This window comes from Cibotium barometz, chromosome 8 (assembly GCF_041138505.1).
Source record: "Cibotium barometz isolate CiBa-2024 chromosome 8, ASM4113850v1, whole genome shotgun sequence".
NCBI classification, from domain to species: Eukaryota; Viridiplantae; Streptophyta; class Polypodiopsida; order Cyatheales; family Cibotiaceae; genus Cibotium; species Cibotium barometz.
In genome coordinates, this window is record NC_141053.1 from 24412902 (window position 1) to 24435444 (window position 22543).

Sequence of the window (22543 nt, forward strand, 5' to 3'; positions counted from 1 at the left end):
TGACTTAGTTTGGCCCACAACCTCTTTTTGAGGGAAGGGGAGCAGATCCTGTTATACTTGTCTGAAAGGACTTGGGTCAGAGATGTTTGCTTCAATCATACTCTTTGGACACCTGCGCAAACAAAACACAGCAGAATTATGAGGGGGACCAAGGCATTTTCTTCTTCTCCACTCTTATGGGGCTTTTATGGCAGCATAGTGCCCTTGCTTGGTTCTCCCAACCTTTTGGTTTGAGATCTCCCTTTGTATGATTTTATATTTACTTAATAGAAGTCTCTTTTCTTCTTCTTTTTTTAATGAAATAAAAAAGTTCAAAACCCATGTATAATTATTACATTCATGATGGAGATCGGCCAAATATCCCAACAGTCCCTATATAGATAGCATGTTAATGTAGCAACTCTGACCATAAGAAAATACATGTGAGGAGGAGAGGGGCCAGTCCCAGTATAAGTGACATTCCACCTATCAAATATTTAATTGTTTCATGTATATCAGAACACGAGCATCACTTCCTGCCACTGCAAGCATGTTACAATCCCAATTACTAGCAATACAAGTAATAGCCACACCTGCAATCATAACCATAATGAACAAGAATCAGATTCAACCCACTGCCAGATAACCTTCTTGAGATTTTTTTATGAGTTCAATCTTCTATGCATTTGTTACCTTGAAGCTCATTGAGAGTCCTTCTAATCAAACCACTTACAGTATCCCAAAGATGGACACATCCATCTTCTGTTCCTGCAACTCCCAACCTGTCCATAATGTTCACAGCAGAAACCCTGAAACACACGATGACTTGCAGTGAAAGAAATGAAGTCTGTAAGCCCGAGCCAAACCACTCTTGCCAACTTGGATATGCAACAGCAGACTCTAGAAGAATACATGCAATTAGACATATCATCGTTTACATAAAAGCTTTCATTTTGCCATCAGTTCAAAAAGAAATAAGAGCCCCTTCATCTTAGGCAAATCTATTAGCATGATAACTCCATCTTGGAGCATGCACGAGGCCTGAAAAATTATTTGATTGTAACCAGACTTAAACCATCGATCCCCTTAATCATATGTCATCTTCCTACCTTAAAAACCATGGATCCTGTTAATCATATCTCATTTTCCTACCATTAAAACCTTCAAGCTGGCTTTCTTCAATCATCTACTATTCTTTCTACATGGTCAAAACCCTAGAGCTCAATCTGATGATATCCGACGAATTTGAAGTAAGCCATAGTATTGGATTATCTGCAGTCATATGCCCTTACAGCCAGTTCAACAGATGGAATCTTCTAGCCAACTTTCAGTACAATTTTGAGATGATCCATCACTAGTGAGAAACGTCTTGTGGCTGCCCTAAATCTTTGAGCTCCTGGGGAGAGCTACATACATAAAAAGTGTTCGAGAATCAAACCAAAAAAAGACCACTAATGGAAACTTCAAAGATGTAGACATGCAACTCCCCTTGCACTTAGCAGAAGCACATTATTTAATTGCAATTGCGTACAATAAGAACAAATTTCTGCCTCCCGCTCCCCTCTTTTCCTCTTTCCAAATCTCGTATGAAAGTCGCCCTATACTGCCAAGATCCAGTACTTACTAGGGTGTCTCTTTCTAGTCTCGTGCAAATAAACACATGCTGTGCTTCACGAACTAATCTTCAATCTTTCCCTTCCTTGAAATTTCTAAACAGTTCGTCTACACCACATGACACCTCAATAAGGTTGTGTATCTATTTGCAGCATGACCTATACTGCCAAGAGAAACCCTCTTCTACAAGTCGCAAAGGTGATCACAAAAACCACTACACGCCTCCTTTAAACTTCAAAGGAGTCTTTCTACAGAATGGCACTCGAATAGAGGATACCCCATACAGCATAACTTACAGTGGATATCCCATACATCATGACTTACAGTGGAAAATGAAATCCTCTCCCAGAAATTGCAAAGCTGATTACAAAAGCACCCAATCAATTCAAGAAAATCCTCACATGTGATGTCTCATATGCATCCTGTGCATAGGTGTTCATAAGAACAATGCTATTCTCTCTTGTAAACTTGGCATCAGAGATACAGAAAATATAAACTAGAGTTGTGCGATGGCTCACAATCTTAAAAAATCTTAAAAAAGAACACCTTCATTTATACGTTCATACTATCTAATTGCTGCAGTGATAGAGATGTGACAAATTCAATGTATTTTCCCAAAATCGTCATAATGAAAAACTTGGTCATTTCAGGTTGAACAATAGACAAGTATCAAAAGCTCCTAAAGAGAGAAGCCTTTCCAAAAGACCAAGGTCCAACCCACATATGCTAAGTCATGCTTTGGCATGCCCAGGCATAGACACTGTGCATCTGCCATGGACAGTATCTTAGCACCCACGCACGGCCAAGAAGTCCACTTGGGGCATAGAGATTGAAGCCTATAGTGTGCCTGATTGCACTAAGCAACCAGCACAATGCTTGCCCTGCGTATTTATATTGACCACCCTGAGGGTGGCCCATAATGTGACATGTGAGCAGTAGCTGGTCGTGATTAATGCTAAGCACATAAAGAGATTATCCTAATCAAGCTTCAATAACACAGAAGTGAGAAAGACCCCGAACTACTATATATTGTATAAATGGATATATACACTGGAATCCTTGAACTATTGTATATTGCATAAATGAATATATACACTGGAATCGTTGATCTAAACTCGGGCCTCAACCACGCATGCTGTGCAAATCTAGCTACATGCATACAAAAGGTGACTTATGTTCAATCTAGATAACCAAGATATGGGTAGCCCTGTCTGCCGCCAAGGGAGCTGGGCACTGCAGACTCTTGCTCCGCTTCTGCTAATCTGGCTCTGAATGACCTGAATTTGCTTACAAATAGGCATCTAATGTGCTGCTCCTAGTCAACGAGCATTTTTTGGACTCAAAAATATCATCCAAAATATCTTTAAACAGGTTCATATTGTGCCCAACTTGTGTCCATGTCCTACATAGGCACCTCTAAGCTCCTATTGGGCTGTCAAAACTTCCCCCATCAGTCCACTCGCCCTTTGGAGCTTGCCTAAAAGGCAGTTGCAAGGGAGATCCATGTCCGTGTGCATCCTGCTCAGAGCATGCACGAGACATTCCCTCTTGCTAAACTTGAGCATTGGGGCAAATGATGCAGTTTTGCTCCACTCATATTGGGATTTGTCTCTAACCAATGATGGCCAACTAACACCTTTGTTAGAAACTGCAATGATCACACGTCACAACCAACACGTGAGGAACTCGTGAATAGATCTCCCTCGATGTCCAACGATAAACATGGGACTAGCTCTTCTTCCACTGATGGCTCTAGCTTTGTTATCTCCAAGGAACATTGGGAATAGTACTCTCCTCTAGAAACAAACTCTCCTCACAGTCCTTAATAAGGTGTAACTACACCAGCTAGGTGTGAACATCCTTGGGCAGCATCTTGTGAACAATATGCCTATCAATAGTTAAAATGTAACAACCACAATGCACAAAACAACCTGAAAGATACATCACTGCGCAAGATAATCTGCAAGAGACAAGCATTGCACAGTTTCCAGCAGTTGTACTTGCAGGTACAGTAGGGTTTCAGCAGGTACTGCAGGTAAAGTAGGGTTTCTGGCCGGTACTGCAGGGTTTCAGCAAGTACTGCAACTATAGTAGGGTTTCCAGCCAGTACTATAGGTACAGTAGGGTTCCCAGCAGGTGTACTTGCAAGTACAATAGGGTTTCAGCAGGTACAGAAGGTTGTACAGCAGGTCCAGATTCAAGAATAGCGGGTACAACTGATGGTACTGGTGGTACAGCACCTTTGAGAACAGTTGCAGTCGGCAGTACGTACAAGGCAGCCAGTGAGAGCAAGAAAGAAGCACTCATGGGAGAGGTTGGTGGAAGGGGTAGAAGGGATCCAACCCCCCTTGGACACGTTGCAATGCCCACCTTTACTGAAGGTGGGCACCTTTATAAAATGTCCCCCCTCATGAAAGAGGGCCACTTGGGGCTTAAAGAGCCTAGGGAGGTGCCCACAGCTTGGGCACTGGCCAGTGGGCGGTGCCCGGTTTTAATGAAGTGTAAACAATAAAGGTTATAAAACCTTTACAAGAATAAACAAAGGTTTAAGTGAATACTTACCACTTGTTCTCATGCCACAAGCCATGTCAAAGTACAAGGCACTCGCAGAGTTCATGGGTGGGCATCCCCTACCCATGAACTCGACACGTCATAGCAGCCACTCATACAAAATCAGTTTCAAGCAAGCAGAGATGTGTAGTATGCAATGGATATATCTCCCGTTACTAGAACTTGTAAATAGCAGGTCTTCCTAAGCACGGAACTGTCTTAGTGGGAAGCCTAAACTGGGACCCTTGACAATGGGTTCCACGTCTTGGCCACACAACGGGTGACACGAGGCCTCCCATAGGTGACAGAGTCTTGGCATCAGTACAGGCAACACAAAGCTTCCTTGCCTCTCCTACCTTGCCACGAAATAGGGGGCGGCCAAATGGTAACATAAGGGACTTGAGAACCAGGACCAAATGACCTCCAACAATTGGGGTAGTCACGAATTCTGGCATCTTCTGGTGATCCGAGAGAGATTATTGTGCTTGATTTGACTCTACCACCACCGACATCAACACCTTCTGATGATCTTCCACCAGTCTACACTCCTTACTAGGCTCTTGTGCCATTTCCAATCCTCGAAGCTCTTGGGAAGCCTCAGAAACAAACTCCTCCTAAGTTTCAACCTCGGATGAACTCTGTGCCTTCATCTACTATGGTTTTCAATGTTGCATCTCGCTCCTAGATCTCTCTCAAACTCTATCAGCTTGCCTTCCCAATGCTCCAAATATGTCCTCATACATGTCGCTTGACTTGTAGAGCAACTCGAGGATCCACATCTGGAACACCTGTATCCATAGCTCTAATTGTTCCTTGGAAATGTTGGAGTGATGGATAATGTGTATTTGAAGGGGGAGGACATGAGCCTTGTATGTGTGTGTGCATGTGTAAAGGTCTAAAGGACCTTGAACAACGTCATTTGTGGTGTGTCTTGAAATATTAAAGTTCAAAGGTTATTTTGTTGGTTTGGTGAAAGTAAAAGGTGAAAAGGGTAGATTCCCAATGATGTAAGAGATGACGCAATTTGTGTGATGTCATAGGGCCACATGGGCTGATTCTCCCCTCTGCAGGAGCAGCAAGCAGTTATCTACAACGAACTTCCCTTGACTACCCTCCAAGAGAACTTTATAATTTTCTCAGAGCTCAGTTGGTGCAAATAGAGCAGCAAGCGACTCCATTGCAGCATGCTCTTCATCAATAGTCGAACAGCAGCGCTGTCCACCAGTACCAGGTCGAGAGCATTAGACCATCCCCCAAGAGGTCATTTCTTCTCATAACCCTGAAACTTTAGGGTATAAGTGTAAAAATAGCCTTAGTGTAAAGGTTTAAACCTTAGCATAGCAGTTTGAAGATTTGGAAAGCGAGTGCAACCATCATGGCATGTGCTTCGGCTTGTATGCCATTATCAATTTTAAACCTTGATTAAGAGATTCTAGGGAGTCATTCATGGAGATCTTTTGGGATCTAGACACTTCCTTATTGCACTATAAATTGATGTGATCCATTGCTCCTTTGTGAGCTATGGAGTTTCTCACTTGCTTTTTGAACCACCCTAGCTTTCCTCAAATTTCCAGTGGAAAAAATATAGGGATCATCTCTTAGAGTAGCCACGAAGGAGATGCTGACTTGCCTACAAGACCTCAACTTGCCTCGTGCACTAAGGAACTATGCAAAAGATCAGCTGTGGGAAACCCTGACGCAAACCCTAATGCAAATCTGGCTGCTAGCACACACCTTAATGCACAAATCAGGCTGCAAAACCTTGACACGCCTGCAAACCCTAAAGCACACTTTCCTATGCAGAATCACACACATGATTACCTAGCACACACTAGCAGAAGGAATGACCTGAAGGCTCTGATGTTTGACCCAAAAATATCATCCAAAAGAAATAAAACATGTTCATATTGTACCCAACTTGTGTCCCATCCGTTGGGTTGTCGAAATGCCCCAATCTGTCCCCAATCTGTCCCCACTCGCCCTCAGATCTTGCCTAAAAAGCAATTGCAAGGGCGATCAAGGTCCATGGGCATCCTGCTCAGGGCATGCATGCGACACCACATGGTGATGAAAGATAACAGCCATCCTTTTCACTCTGGCTATTAGCACTAACATCATCCATTTTTCATTGTAATCCTGCAACTTCTGCATCATTTACTTGCGTGAAATTGTGAAACAATCTAGTTGATGTATGTGAAGTGTGTTGCACTACAGCTGTGAACTTTCAGCTTCCTACATTCCATACCAAGCTAGGTTTATAAAGATGACTTTTTAGAACAACAAAACAAGGTCATAATCTAGGATCATAAATGACTCTATGGAACCAAGGGACCACTTAGCAACTTCAAGGTCCACCAAAAGTTCCATCACCTGGATAAACTTAGCTTAGTCCAGCCGACATGATTTGGTTTTTAACTAAGTCAGACCAACCTGGTTTAGTTCATGCAGCCAACTAGCTGAGGCTAGTAGACCTAACCAACTCCAACTAAAAGTTCATCTCATCAATTCAACTGATTGACCAGTGGGAAAAGGCCAGTCTCCAAAAACAGGTATACAAGAACCTCTCCCAGGATCTATTCGGGTTAAACTATTTAGACCTGTAAAAAATTGGTAGGCCTAAACAAAATTCCTGTTGAGACAAAGAGGTGAGCTAGGCACAAATAGTTGCCTTTCTGTCACCCCAGTTGTTGAGTCCCAGACTTGGAAGTCTCCCACGTCTGGAGGGTTGTAGCAAGACGAGTGACTGGAAGCAGAGTACACCTTCTATTTTCTCTAAGGCACATTACCGCTCCCCGTTCTCACCCCCCAATTGGTTTCTTCCATTATCCAAGCTTGGAGCAGTATGTGGATATTTTCATGCCATAGACCCCCAAGCTCAGTAGATGACGCTAACAGGCAGTCCATTATGTGGAACGACCTTATCAGAGATGATCTTGGCAAACCCCTCGGTGCAGCACGGCAGTGGCCAGGCTAGGAGAGATGTGCAGTGACAATACTTGGCTAAAAAATTTTAAGTGTCTTCCAGATGATGAGAGAGAGGCAACTACCTAGCATCTCAGAGGGAGTCACAGACAGATTGCACAGATTGATGCAGTTTTACCTAACAACTGGAATACTCGTACATTTTTACACGAGTATCATCACTTGTGGTGTGGGAGTTTTTTATGGCGCAGTTGTGTCCCTTCACATGTTGGAATTCCCAAAGCCAAAGGAGGAAGAGGGTGTTGCCTTCTATTCCATTCAATCTAATGGCGGATGGAGAGATGTGATGTACAGGTGATCAAACCGGGATCTGTCATCCGTCCAGTGAGAGTAGTGGGGCCGCTCTAGGAAACGTTGGTATACTGACCCTTCCCCAGTAATGGTTAATCATGCCTCGTGGTGCCTATGTCTATATGGTGGATGCCCTATCAGATATCTACATTGGGACCTTGGTGAGTGGGAATGGACTGATGTAACTAACCCCTCATGAGGAGCATACCTTTCTTCAGCTACACTGCATAATGCCAAGTTGCTCATGCTTGGACAGACCCAGAGAGTTCCCACTCTTAGGCCTCATTGGGAGGCGTATGACATTACATCCCCCTTTCAGAGGAGATTCTGGAAGAGACTCTGGCACTTGTACAAGAGGAGCCAGATATCCTACTTTTTCTGGCTGTTTCTACACAGTGGGATGCCAACCAACCACTGCAGCTCTATTTTTGGTGTGGATCCCTCTTATCCTAGATGCCCATCTCCATCCGAGATAGTGTATCATTGCTTATGGGAGTGCAAAGGAGCACAGAGGATTAGGTATCTATAGCCCAGCTCTTAAGCACATTGAGGAGTGATCCTATCTATACTTTTGGCGTGGATCCCTCGTCCTAGACGCCTAGCTCCATCTGAGACTGTATCATTGCTTATGGGAGTGCAAAGGAGCACAGAGGATCTTGAGGAGTGATCCTATCTATATTACTTGGGGTGCTATTGCATGATTGACTGAGTCTGGCCCACAGCTTCTTTTTGAGGGCAGGGGAGCAGATTCTGTTATACTTGTCCGTAGGGGCATAGCTTAGATATGTTTATTTCAAGATATCTCCCAGTTACAATACACATCACCTCTACTGAGTATTGACACCACCTACCAGATTATTGCTAGTATCACACCATGACATATCTGGAAAACCAGATGCTCATAGGCCTTCCATAGTATTCATGTTTATGACACCCAAAGTATTTGCAGTATATGGAGTGATATCCTTCATACTCTTTTGGCCACTTGGGCCCATATATAGGGATTTTCTAGAGCTGTGCAAATAAAACACAGTAGATTTATGAGAAAGTGGAACCATGGTATTTTTCTTTTCCTCCACTCCTACGGAGCTTTTATGGCAGCATAATGCCCCCAATTGGTTGAGATCTCCCTACATTTTGGTTTGAGATCTCCCTTTGGATGATTTTATATTACTTGATAGAAGTCCACTTTCTGACAAAACTCTATTAAGTCTCTTTTTTGGAAAAAAAAAACGCAAAGATGAGCTAGGCACAAGTAGAATGTATTATTTGGGAATGAAAACCCAAATTTTATTGTAAAATTGTACACACCCTCATGGATATGTGAGGACAGGATTCAGGATGCTGCAGCGGCTAGGAGAGCTTCCTCATCACAGAGTGAGACCATGGTCTTTCCTCTTCATGCCATTTCCACTCTCTGGATTGATTATGACAGCCTCGCTTCTTTTTCCCATGATTTTGTACGAGGCTTTTAGAGGAGCGTATCCTGGATATTTTGTAATTTGGACGTACTTGATAAAAGATCGTTTTCTTGTGCGCACGCACAGATTTAAATATTATAGCCCTTTTTTCTCGAACTGCTACCAAAACTATCATTCATAGTGTATGGCTGTAACTCTCAAACATCATTAAGCGAGCTGCCCAAAAGGGTCTTGATGGAATGATTCAATCCCGTGGTTGAGAGGCGAGCTGTAGGAGGGCTTCCTGTGAGCGTCCTCCTGAATACATCAGTCCCTGGGTACGACTTTGCAAATGCAGAACTGATTGACAGGAGAGGGAAGCAGCGTGGAGAGAGCGATGGGAGCAACGTGAAGAGAGAAAAGAGCACAGCGTGGAGAGAGAGAGATAGAGAGGCAGCAGGAAACCCTCTACCAGTAGCGAAACCCTAAAACCGACAGCCTACATCAGCCGAAACTCTAAAATGTGCAGCTGGCAGCATAGAAAACCCTAAAACGACCTGCTGCTGTAGGCTTGCTCATTGCCAATAAGGCAGACAACAGGGTGGTGTGCAGAGAGAGAAATCACAACCCTTGGCTTGGAATAGACAACACGTGGGCAGCAATATTCCAGACTGTGGCAGGCAAGGAATGCAAGAAGAGCTCAAGCACGGCAGTTCAAGTCGGCCTTTTTTCTGGTCAGCCTCATGGCTAATCAACCCCCCCCCCCCCCCCCCCCCCCCCCCCCAAGCAGTCATCTCCTGTCTGTACCATAGTTCTCATAGAGGGCCTTTGTTGTGGGTGTGCGCAGTCATCTCTTGTCTGTACCATAGTTCTCACAGAGGGCCTTTGTTGTGGGTGTGCCCGCCCTGTACATTTCTCATTTTTCCCATCTCCCCGTATTTTCCCTATTTTACGGGTCGTGTGGGGGCTATCAGTTCTGGCCGCCTAGATGTGTCCTAGCCGATTGGAGGACTTTTCCTACTCGTGGACTCCTGGCTGCTGTCAGCTGGTTTATAGCTGCCCCCACTCCATTGTGTCATTGGGTATTGTACCGGATCTTGTACATAGAGCAGAGGTCATACAGCTTCTCTCTCTCTCTCCTGCATTTGCTCTTCTTCATAGTCTTGTGTTTTCAGGCTGGTGGTTCTCTTGCGTTTGCTCATCTTCATCCTCGTGTCTTGCTACGTTGTGCTCTCAGTTGTTTGTCTCATATCCGCTGCGTATTCCGACATGGTATCAAAGCCCCCGGTGGCTTGAAGGTTGGAGACATTGGAGAGCTTGCAGGACTGTTTCTTGAATACCTTGGAGAGCTTGCGGGAGACTTGAAGAGCTTGCGGGACTGCTGGTTTTTTGGTGCTGATTTGAGATCTCTTGGGCTGTTCGGGACGTGGAGATCGGGTAGAAGGCGGCCATCACCGTTGGACAACCACCTTGGATATTAGTTGCAGCCTTTTCTTCATTTTTTTCCCACCCACTCTCCCTTCACAAGACCAGAGTAACATCACCCCCCCCCCCCTCCCCCCCGCCCCAGATGGTAGACTTGCTTGAGATGGCTGAGAAGCACGTGAAGATCCCTACTCTCCCCATGTTCCTGGTGGATCGGCAGTTGGACGGGACCAACTATGGCATCTGGAAGGTTATGGAGTCTTATGACTTGCTGATTTCATTATTGTTGGTGTTCCACTACCAGAGTTGGAGTACGGGGAGCTGTCACCCTCTACTCGGAAAGAACGGGAGGCTCAGGAACAGTTGTGGGATCGTGTCAATGCCCGTGTGCGTTCTTTCATCTTCCTTAATTGCACACCATAGGTGATTAATCGTATCAAACATATTACGTTGGCCAGAGGGATTTTTGGCAACATTTGGCTTCTCTGTATAACAAGGTATCACCCATGAAGTGGATCTCCTTGAAGTACAGATGCGGGTGATGAATCCTGCAAAGTCTTCCGACGATGTGGGAGCACATCAACAAGTTGCAAGCTCTTCAACAGGAGGTTCTTCAAGCTAGGAAGGAAATATCTTCAAAGGACATGGCTATCACTTTGCTCTCATATGACCTCTCAGTACTCAGCTTTCTACTCCTCTTTGATCACCAGTGGCAAGCTCAATACCATCACATAGAAGAAGCTTGTGCCTATGGTCTTGGACCAAGAAGAGTGTTTCACGAACCCTCCACAAGGTGGAGGTTCTGAGGCCTTGACTCGCCAATGATCGCAAGGCCGCAGTAAGGACAAAGGGAAGTCTGCACAGGAGAAGTCTTCCGAGCAAGAGCCCGATGTGGATCATGACGCCTTGAAGGCAAAGAGGACATGTAACAATTATGGCGAGAAAGGCCACTATTGGAGGAAATGTCCTAAGCGGAGCACCGAGCAAGGTGTAGATTCCTCAACAGTGACCGTGAAGACTCCGGCTTTTGTGCACTTGGAGATTATGGACACCGGTGTTTCATCTTCTTCGAGCAAGGAGGTGGTTGGACTCACCACTAGGGACACTCGGGACTGGATTCTAAACAGTGGTGCTTCTAGGCACATGACTCCTTCTCGAGAGTTATTACAGCTTCTTTAGAGACACACAGGTCACATCTTGATTGGTGTTAAGTCCACTATACCTATTCATAGTGAGGGCAGGTTAGAGATCATTCCCGGTGGCAAAGGGGGTAAGCATTCCTCCCAGGTTCTTTTTGTCCCATCTCTTGGTTTTCATCTGTTGTCAGTGCATGAGGTTTGTAAGACTGGTGTACGGTGGAGTTTGAGGAGCATTTTGTTGCTCTTCGAGACAAAGCGACACGCTAGATTGTATGGGAAGGTGGAGTGGAGAATGGGATCTACAAACTTTCAACACTCTCTCTTATAGGTTCTCAGTTAGGTGATGTGTGGCAGTTTCGTCATGACCACTTGAATGTGGAAATGCTGCAACAGGTTTTCCGCCAAGACCAGATGGTGGATGGCTTGGCAGATGTTGGCAATAGTAGGCAGGAACATTTCAGTTCTTGCGTTCGTAAGTTAGAGGAGCCTTTACATGTGGACTATGCTCTGATATCTCGTATCAGTCGGGACAAAGAGCCTCTTGCAGTTGAGAAAGCTCTTTCCCAAGGGACTTGTAAGAAAGCCAAGCAAGTGGCAGACGATGACTTGCAGCATGAGGTGGATATTGAGCAACCTCTAGGCTTTGAGGTGCCGGGTTCAGAGGGGGTGGTTTACAAGTTTCGGCGGAAGGCCTTGTGTGGTCTTCAACAAGTTCCCAAGACTTGGCATACCAAAGTTACACTTGATGATCCTTGTGAGCAAGTTGATGCCTCTTTGTATCGGAAGCGGTTTGGTTCATTGATTTGGTTGCTAACCATCAGATTGGACTTGAGCTTCCCGGTGGGCCTATTGAGCTCATTTTTGTAGATGCCTTTGAAGACTCATTGGGGCGCAGGATTGCGGATCTTGCGGTTTCTGTAGTATACAAAGGATCTTGGACTCTTCTATGATACTAGAGGGGGAACGACGGATGGAGTATGACTCCACGGTTGAAGTGACTCAGATTGGGGAGGAGATCCAAAAACGAGAAGATCTACATCAGACTATAGTTTTACTGTTGGCTCAGGAGCTGTTTCATGGAGCAGCAAGAGGTAACCAACTATTGCCTTGTCATCTACAGAGGCAGAGTACCAGGTTGCTTGTGGTACTGCTTGCGAGGTGGTGCGGTTGTAGAGGTTACTTGGCGAGATTGGGTTTCCACCGGTGGAACCCACGGTCATCCAGAGTTACTTTGTTCGTGAGAAGTTTTTTGCTGATGACATCTTGCTAGAGTTTTGTTTGACGGAGGACAATGCGGCAAACCTCTTCACAAAGGCTCTACCTCAGGCGATGCTCTAGTAGCAATCCAACCCACTGGGGTTGGTTCCACATCCAAGAGCTGAGAGGGGATGTTAGCAGTCATCTCATGTCTCTACCATAGTTCTCACAGAGGGCCTTTGTTGTGGGTGTGCCCGCTCTATATCTTTTCTCATTTTTCCCCATCTCTCCGTATTTTCCCTATTTTACTGGTCGTGGGGAGGCTGTCAATTCTGGCCGCCTGGATGTGTCATGGCCAACTTAGTATGCTAGCCAACTGGAGGACTTTTCCTAGTCGTGGACTCCTAGCTACTGTTGGCTGGTTTATAGCTAGCCAACCAGCATAGGGAGGTGGTATAAATACCACCCCTGGCCCCACTCCATTGTGTCATTGGTATTGTACCGGATCTTGTATATAGAGCAAAGTTCATACAGCTTCTCTTTCTCTCTCTCTCTCTCTCTCTCTCTCTCTCTCTCTCTCTCTCTCTCTCTCTCTTCTGCGTTTGTGTTTGCTCATCTTCATCGCGGTGTCTTGCTACGTTGTGCTCTCAGTTGTTTGTCTCATATCTGCTGCGTATTCCGACCCCCCCCCCCCCGGGCCGGCCCCCGTGCACGGCCCGCGGCCAGGTGAACAATTACTTTCTTAGAAGCTGAGCGCACAAATTGGATAGGCTCCAATGCTACAAAACTGGCAAGTTTCTTTCAGACTTTACTTTTTGGTCTGGGTCAGTTGGAACCAAAGGAGGTGTTTGCATTTCAGTTGCAGCTTCCCTCTTACCTCATGTTGTTGGATCTGGTGTTATTATACCTGCTAGGGCTCAGTGGATTATGATCATGCATGAGGGTCAAAAGTTAGGCATCCTGAATATCTATGCACCTAACTTGAAAGGTGAAAGGGTGGCCTTTTGGAACACCATCACAGGACTCCTCCCCCATGTTGATCATTGGATAGTTGGAGGAGATTTCAATATGGTTGAGCTGCCTTGCAACAAAAAGGGTGGCCATGAGGGCAGAATTCACCCCTATGAGCGTGCCTCATGGGAGAGATTTACACATTTCTTATATGGCAAGGATTGTTGGACAGAGGATGACTTCCAGAGGAGGCCTAATTCTCTCTCTTACTCTTGGCATAATCGCAGGAGGAAGAATGATTGCATTTTTGCATGGCTCGATAGATTCTGTGTGGATGTTGGGCCCTCGATAGGGGGGGCACTATCGCTATTATGCCTAGCACCACCAAATCCAATCACTGCCCAGTTGTTCTTTGTCTGAAGGAGCCTGGGACTCAAAATGCCTCCCCTCACGTTCGCATCCCTGATTCTCTTTATTTGGATGTAGAGGCCTCACTTGTGATTAGAGAGATTTGGAGGTCATGTGATGATCCTGACCCTTGCCACAATGTTGCCATGGCTTTGGAAAGGACCAGCCATCACTATCAGTCTGTTGCGTTGTGGCCAAGAAACACGAGATCTGGAAAAGGAGAGAGCTATCAGACGGAGGTTCTGCTTGGATTTCAGATCTTTTATCTACAGTCAAAGTTGAGCTACAGGTGGTCTTGGATAGGCATTCTGAGTTCTTGTTTCACGCTACTAAGGCATTCTGGGTACAGATGGATGGCAGATGCAACACATAGACCTGTTAGCAGGTCAAAAGTTGATGTGGAGTTAGCAGATCAGATGCTGACATGGAGTCAGTAGGTCAATAGGTCGAAAGCTGACGTGGAGTCAGTAGGTCAGCAGGTCAAAAACTGACGTCGCATCAGCAGGTCAGGTGAGAAGCTAAAGTAGAATCAACAGGTTAGAGACTAGCTTGGAATCACCAAATCGAAAGCTGAATACGGAATCGTTAGGTAAGATTCAGCTGACTAACAAACGTGGAACCAGCTGATGGAAGGAATTTGAATCGGCTGTGGACGGACGAATGCTAAATCGGCTGACTAAATCAACTGTTGACGAGAGTTGAAAGCCAAATGCCGAATGTCGAATGCAGAAGTCTGAAATCTGGATGTCGAAAGCAGAGTGCCGAAGCAGAAAGGCAACTACTACTATGGGTAGCTTGCTTTAGCACTAGTTTGGTAAAAGGACATAAGAGTGGCCTAGGACACTTTCTCATCATGTCAATTTAGACAATTCATAGAATTATATTGACACATCAAATATGTGATTTTCATCTATCTCTTTTGGATCATATTCATTACATATTGAAAAAAACTTGACATCTTTTCAAAGGATAATAATATCTCCACCATGTCCAATTCAATGCCAAATTTAGAATTAAGATTCCTTCTTGGCTATCACTTTTTAAGAGACTAGAAAAGTAGCTGCACACACCCGGGCTAGAGTTGCCTAGGAAACCATTATCAAACCTAAGCATGAGGGGGGATTGAATATCATTGACCCAAAAGTGCAGTGTAAGGCGTTGCTTTGCAAGTTGATTGTTCGAGGATTTCTTCTTGGCACTAAGCCTTGGAAGGACTTTCTCATGCAACAGGTTATGAGATGCACTTTAGTCAAGGGTGGCCACTAGCTCTACAGCTCATGGTTCATCTTTTTTGAGGCAGATCATTGCCCCCCCCCCCCCCCCCCCCCCCCCCCCTTCCTTCCCTTTGGTTAGGTCCCTTCTTCGGGCATGGGAGTGCATGAGAAGTTTTCTAGCTAGTTCATATACCTCCTCAATCAGTTGAGGAGGTTTACAGACAACCCATTTTGTGGAATGATTTGATCGTGGATGAGCATGGTAGATCTCTTGGCGCTGCCACACATATCCATTCGGCTACTTGGGAGATGTTTTTTCCTTTTGTCCTAGAGTGGAAGAGGTTTAAGAGCCTCACGGAGGATCAGAGGGTTGGCCTTACTCAGCACTTGAGAGGAGCTAGTCAGAGGATTATGCAAATTGATGCAGTTATACCCAACCATTGGGTTACAGGGGCTTTTCTGGATGCATCTCCTCACTTGTGGTTTGGGGTTTTTTCAGAGACCAAGGTTCCTTTGTAGATTATGGGTCTCCTCTCGCTACTGAGTCAACCAAATGATAGCACCAAAAGATATGTACGCATCCTTACTAATCTTGCCAAATAGGTGTTCTATCACGGTCCAAATCCTCAATGCTTCGTTGCATTCCCATAGGCAGTGATAAACTGTCTTTGAAGCTCATGCACATCTCAGGCAAGTTGGGCTAACACCAACAACTGATCTCCATTGGGGTTGGTGGCCAGTCCACCATGTAGTGAAATCCAAAAGAATGAGGAGATTTGTGCCTTAAGAGTGCCATAGACTCCGCCAGAAACTCCTGTGAATCTCAGAGGTAATATCATAGGACTCCCAATGAGGTCTAAGGATAGGGACTCTCTGAATCTGTCCCAAGACAATCTGCCTGGCATTCCTCACAGTGTAGCTATAGAAAGGGAAACTTTTCATCGAATTGATGGCATCCATCCATTCTATCATGAGAATATATTTTAAGTCCTCTTTAAGAATATTATTTTCTCCTCTTGAGTAATTTGGAGACGCCTAGGTTACTCTTGCGTCATGCCGGCTAGGTTAATATCGTGGGTGACACCACTATAAATATTAATACGTGCGGTATATGATGTATGCTTGGAGCTATCTATGATTATTTCAGTTAGGTTTGTATGACAGGGTGATTCCTGGGATACTTACGCCTGGTAGTCATGAGTTGGTGATGGTTTGTGCCTGTTTAATATTTGTGGGATTGATTTAATTATTAATTGGGCTTATATTTTCAAATGATGAAGATTACAAGGATTGATGAATAATGTCGAGAAGAATGTTTCTTATGTGCATCATATTTATTTTTACAAACGTAGCTTGTAACCTTAGTAATTGATTTTTTCATTTTGATACATTGGAAAAAATACACTTATAATATTGAATTTATTAAAGCCTAAAGGCTTTACCCTAGCCCCAATTTTTGGGACACTATTTTTGTTGTGGAAGAGTGTCGTGCTCTCTAAAAGCACACTTTGTATATTTTTGGGAGCTATGGCCTATCTTTGGTTGAAAGCTAATAAAAATACTCGTGTGGGGAAGGCCACGCACAAGGGGGGGTAAGATTACACCCGGCATGTTTGTCTTGGAGCTAAGTATTATATTTGCTATGTTTTTGTTCAATTTATTTGATTTTGTTGAAACCTGCAAAGCATGTGTTTTCATGGTTGAATTTATGTGTTGACTTTCTCAAGTGTTCCACAAGCTATCCTAGAGAACGATTCCGTTTTCAGTGGTATCAGAGCTTAGGCTAGGAGATTTGTGGAAAGGTGAAAAAGGTCTTCATCAACACAACTCTCAAGAAAGTTGCAGGCTTTTAACCGGTGGGCAAAAGAAAGGTTTGTGGTCTTTAACCAAAAATTCAAATTCTCAAACTAGCTCTACTTCTCAAACCCACTTACCTCTTCCCAAAACCATTCTTCTTCATCAAAACGTGGTTTTGCTCAAAGCTTCATGAATTTCAGTTCCAACCGTATAGATGGATTCCCCATAGCCAAAAACCTCATGTGATTTGCTCAGTTTTTGCAAAGGTTCAAGGTAGAAGCAACCTATAATGGACGGACTGCATGCTGTGTGAGATTTAGCCATGAAAAATAAAAAAAAATCAAGCAAAAGCAATGCGCCGATTTGCAACCTCACGGGTAAAAAACGTGAGAAGAAGATTAAGCTACTAATTAAGCTTAATCTCAATTAAGCTAAATCCTCTTTAATCCAATTTTACTTTTCCCAAGCCCAATGTATATCACATCAATTTTTGGAGCTTTCACACTACCTATTTTCCTATTTCAAGGAAATTCCAAAGAATTGCAATTTTCAGATTTTTGGATGCAGACAATTGATTTTTCAGGACTCAAAGAGGCTTAAAAAGGCCAAATAAATGCCTGAAAATTTCAAAATAATTTTTGAAAAATTTTAAAAATTCTCAAAAATTATTACAGAGGTTTGGCAAGGTTTTCAAAATTGTTTGAGCAGTGTTCAAGGTGCAGAAAATTATTTCTTCGGCATTTCGACTAGCCCAAGTCTCTTAAATCACTCAAAATTGCTCAAGACTTGTGCGAAACGAAGGGAATTCGACCCAACCATTGAACCAAAGTGTTTGTTCAATTTCAACACAAATCAAATTGCGGGAGAATTGAGATAAGTACAATCATTTGCTTTATTTACATACATCAAATAATATCAATTTTACTTATTTACATTGTTTGCATGAGCACTATGGCAAATTTTCCTATTGCACCTTCAATTCAAGAGCAACTCCAATCTCTACAACAACAAATTGTAAAAGAGAGAGAGATGCGAATTGAATTGGAGCGACAGCTCACGAGTCGAAGGCGTAAGCGTGACTCTTTGCCATCTTATAATGACAAAGATGACATCATCCAAAGAGCTGTCAATACTACACTTCAAGCATAAAATTCACAGAAAGATTCTAAAATCAGTCATAAAGCTGTTTTATTTCAGAATTATGATGGCAAGAAAGATGCTCAAGTCCTTTTGGCATGACTTAGTCAATTGGATGACTACTTTTTGGGAGAGAAATTTTCCAAGAAGGACAAGATCAAATGTGCGGCTAATCACATAGTGGATAGCGCAGCTTTATGGTGGAGCGTCATCAAGCAAGGACGTGACAAACCGGATTCATGGAAAAGGTTTCAAAGGCTAGTGAAAAAGCATTTCTTACCTTCACAATTTAAATCTAAAGTTAGGCATCGATGGGATACATTGCATCAACTTGAGAAAGAAAGCATGTCTTAGTATGTGGAGAAGTTTTGGAATACATTACTACAAGTACAGGTTGTGGAGAAAGTCAATGAGAAGGACCAAAAGAGGAAATTCATTGCGAGCCTTAAGTTTACAATTAGGGCCGATGTGAATATGTTTAGACCTCATTCACTTTCTACAGCTATATCTTTGGCAACAAATTCCGAACGCAAAAATGGTTTTCCTAGAGAGGCCAAGTCATTTGAGAGTAACCACTCTAAACTTTTTTCTAAACCTTTTTATGCTTCATCATAAGCCAGGATTTGACAAAGGCAAGGAGATGGTCAAAGGCGAATAAAATTCAAAGAAAGTCAACGATGGCAAGCCCAAAGGTCCTCCAATCAAATGTTTTCGATGTCATAAAGAAGGACATATAGCACCAAATTGCCCAGAACGTGCAAAGAATCCGACACCTGCAATACGAGTCAATATGCTTGAAGGCGACGACAATGAAGATGAATCGCTTAAGCAAGAGAGTAACTCTGATCCTGACTATTCAGAAGCAGAAAGTAAACCTCAAGCTCATTCGCTACTTAAAATAAAAGAAAAAATTAATGAGCATGAAGTTATTGTTTTACATGACGATGGTAGCACTCATGACTTTATTTCTGAAAAGACAATTAGAGCTTTAAACATTCAACCTTCACCTACACATTATAGAGTTAAAGCTGCATTTATTGGAACCAAGTATAATTGCATGCAAGAGGTGAAAGGTTTAACTTTAAGCATCAATTTCTTAACAGAAAAAAGGGATTTCTTAGTTGCACCTTTACAAGGCGTAGATGTAATATTGGGTATGCCTTGGAGACATATGTACAACCCTATTATAGACTATAATACACATAGCATTTGTGTAAGGAAGGACAATGAAAATATTTTCCTCCAATGTCTAGTCAAAGGAGAGACGAGCCCTTTATTGAGTCATACTCAAGTAAAGCGAGCTCTTAGGAAAAGGGAGAAGACTTATATGGTTTGGGTTAACCAGCTTAGCGCTGAGTCTAACACATCCAAAAGTCCAAAACTTGATCCTTATATCTCCAAATTCAGGGATTATTTTATGGAAGATTTACCTCCAGGATTACCTAAGTCAAGGCTTGAAGACCATAGTATTGACTTATTGCCAAGCAACTCTCCACCTTGTAAAGCTCCTTATAGAGTCAATAATTTAGAGCAAAAAGAAATCCAAAAACAAATCGAGGATTTGTTAGAAAGAGACCTTATTAGACCTAGTAGTTCACCCTTTGGAGCTCCAGTTCTTCTTGTTAAGAAGAAGAATGGAACTTTCCGAATGTGTGTTGACTACCGAGCATTGAACAAAATCACTGTCAAGAACAGATACCCTATGCCTAGGGTAGATGACTTACTTGATAAGCTTAGAGGTTCAAAGGTCTTTAGCAAGATTGACTTAAAGTCTGGTTATCATCAAGTACGCATGAGTGAGTCAGACATATTCAAGACTGCATTTAGAACCCAGACTGGCCATTATGAGTTTTTGGTTATGCCATTTGGTTTGATCAATGCTCCAACTACATTCAGTCGTATGATGAAACGCATTTTCCTAAAGTTTCAAAGCTTTATTGTGGTGTTCTTTGATGATATTCTTGTTTTTAGCGAGAATCGTCAAAAGCATGAGCAACACTTGGAGCAAGTGTTTAACCTTTTGAGAGAAAATGAATTGTATGCCAATCCTGAAAAGAGTTCTTTCTTTCAAAAAGAGATTGAATACTTAGGCCATATAGTGTCAGCTGAAGGAATCCGTGTGGATCCTAAGAAGATTGAGTGTATAGCCTCTTAGCCTACACCTCGAGACATTCATGACCTTAGATCTTTTCTAGGTCTATGTAGTTACTATAGGAAGTTTGTCAAGAATTTTACTTATATTGCACATTCTTTTGACGGAACTTCTCAAGAAAACTATATTTTTCCATTGGACCGAAAGTCAAGATAAATCTTTTCTAGTACTCAAGGATGCTTTAACTCATACACCAGTTCTTACACTACTTGACTTGCAAAGACCATTCTTTGTGGTAGTAACTGATGCTAGTGGCAAAGGTTTTGGTGCTGTGCTTATGCAAGACAACCATCCTACTGCCTATGAAAGTCGAAAGCTAAAACCTGCTGAAACAAATTATAGTACATATGACAAGGAATTAGCAGCAGTTGTGCATGTCTTGAAGATTTGGAAGCATTACCTAATGGGTTCAGAATTTCTTATCAAGACTGATCAACAAAGCATTAGGCATTTGCTTTCGCAACCCCTTATTTCAGATAGGCACATCAAATGGACATCTTTCATACAAAGTTTCCAACCCCTGATTCAATACCAACCCGGAAAGGAAAATGTTGTTGCCGATGCTTTAAGTAGAAGACCACATATCAACAACATTTCCGCTATTGAAAGTGAACCATTTGTACTTATGAAAGAAACTTATAAAGTAGATCTAGATTTTTCTGAGATATGGATCAAATTGCGTGAAAACAATTAAACACCTCAAGGAAATTATTCTCGTAATGATGGCTATCGTTTCTTTGAGAAAAGATTATGTGTTACTCAACCTTATAGACAACTTGTCTTGGAAGAGATGCACCAACCACCATTCATGGGACATAGAGGAGTTTCCACAACACTTCAAGTAGTTTCTCGAGAATTTCTTTTGGCCTCATTTGAAAAATAATGTAGCGAAATTTGTAGCTGAGTGTAACATTTGTCAAGCAATTAAAAGCTACAAAGACAAAGCTTTGGGATTGCTTATGCCTTTACCTCCAGACCGACCATGGGAACAAGTGTCTATGGACTTCATTACAGACTTTCCTACTACTTCCAGTCATCATGACATGATTTGGACAATAGTGGACAGGTTTAGTAAGCAAGCCTATTTCATTCCATTTAAAAAGACACTGACTTCTCAGCAAGCTGCGACCATATTTGTCAAGCAAATCTTTGTTCATCATGGTCTACCCAAAGTGATAGTTTCTGATAGAGATTCCAAATTTTGTAGTCACTTTTGGATTGCTCTTTTCTCAAACTTACGCACTAAGTTAGATTTTTCTACGGCTTTTCATCCTGAATCAAATGGACAGACTGAAGTCACGAATAGCACTATCTTGGATATGCTTAGAGCCTATGTTTCCCAGCAACCTAGTTCATGGGATAAGTACATACATCTACTCCAATTTGCTTATAATAATACTCCTCATTCTGCTACTGGTCGAGCACCATTTGAGATTATCTATGGTAGAGCTTTGCCTATTCCGACTACTAGACTCTCCCATAAGATTGAAGCTACTGACCAATATACTCGAGACTTTGATTACATTTTATCTGAAGTGCGTGATTATATTGCAAGAGCTCAAGAGAAGTATACATTTCAAGCAAATAAGAAGCGTAAAGATTTTTCATTCCAAGAAGGTGATTATGTACTTTTGAGAATTAAGAAGAGACGATTGAAGAGTGTGGAAAAATTCCCTACAGTTAAACTTGCACCTAGATACTATGGACCATTTAAAATTATTGAAAAGATGAACGATGTGACCTATAGACTAGATGCCATCTAATTGGAATATCCACAACTCTTTCCATATTCATCTCTTGAAACCGTTTCGAGGAACACTTCCTTCTCACCCAATTTATGAGGAACCACCTCTTGTTGAAGGAGAGGAAGAAGTCTTAGATCCTGATGCTATTATTGATCAAGAGACAACAACAACAAGAACTGGAAACCAATACCTCAAATATCTTTTGATATTCAAAAACCATCCTCAAGAAGATGCAAAATGGATGCCCGAGAAATTTTTCCGAGCTTATCCTGAGATCCTTCGTTCTTTTCAAACCCAACAAACCGCCAATTGAAGGCAATTGCAAACTCAAGCAAGGAGGATGTCATGAGAATATATTTTAAGTCCTCTTTAAGAATATTATTTTTCTATCTTGAGTAATTTGGGGACGCCTAGGTTACTCTTGCGTCATGCCGGTTAGGTTAATATCGTGGGTGACACCACTATAAATATTAATACTACGTGCGGTATATGACGTATGCTTGGGACCGTTTATGATTATTTCAGTTAGGTTTGTATGGCAAGGTGATTCCTGGGATACTTA

The 22543-nt window shown here is 42.8% G+C and overlaps 1 protein-coding gene across 3 annotated transcripts in view; it reads right to left on the reverse strand.

Annotated features, from left to right (window-relative positions):
• Nucleotides 1–252: 252 nt before the first annotated feature.
• Nucleotides 253–22543, reverse strand: part of LOC147636071 (DNA binding protein) — a 98722-nt gene continuing 76431 nt past the window's right edge. For all 3 annotated transcript variants that reach the window (XM_086801511.1, XM_086801512.1, XM_086801513.1), the window contains 2 exons: nucleotides 673–788; nucleotides 253–572 (listed from right to left, as the gene is read on the reverse strand). In XM_086801511.1, the coding sequence (XP_086657637.1) occupies nucleotides 469–572; nucleotides 673–788 (220 nt within the window). In that variant the 3' untranslated portion in view covers nucleotides 253–468. The remainder of the gene's footprint in view (nucleotides 573–672; nucleotides 789–22543) is intronic.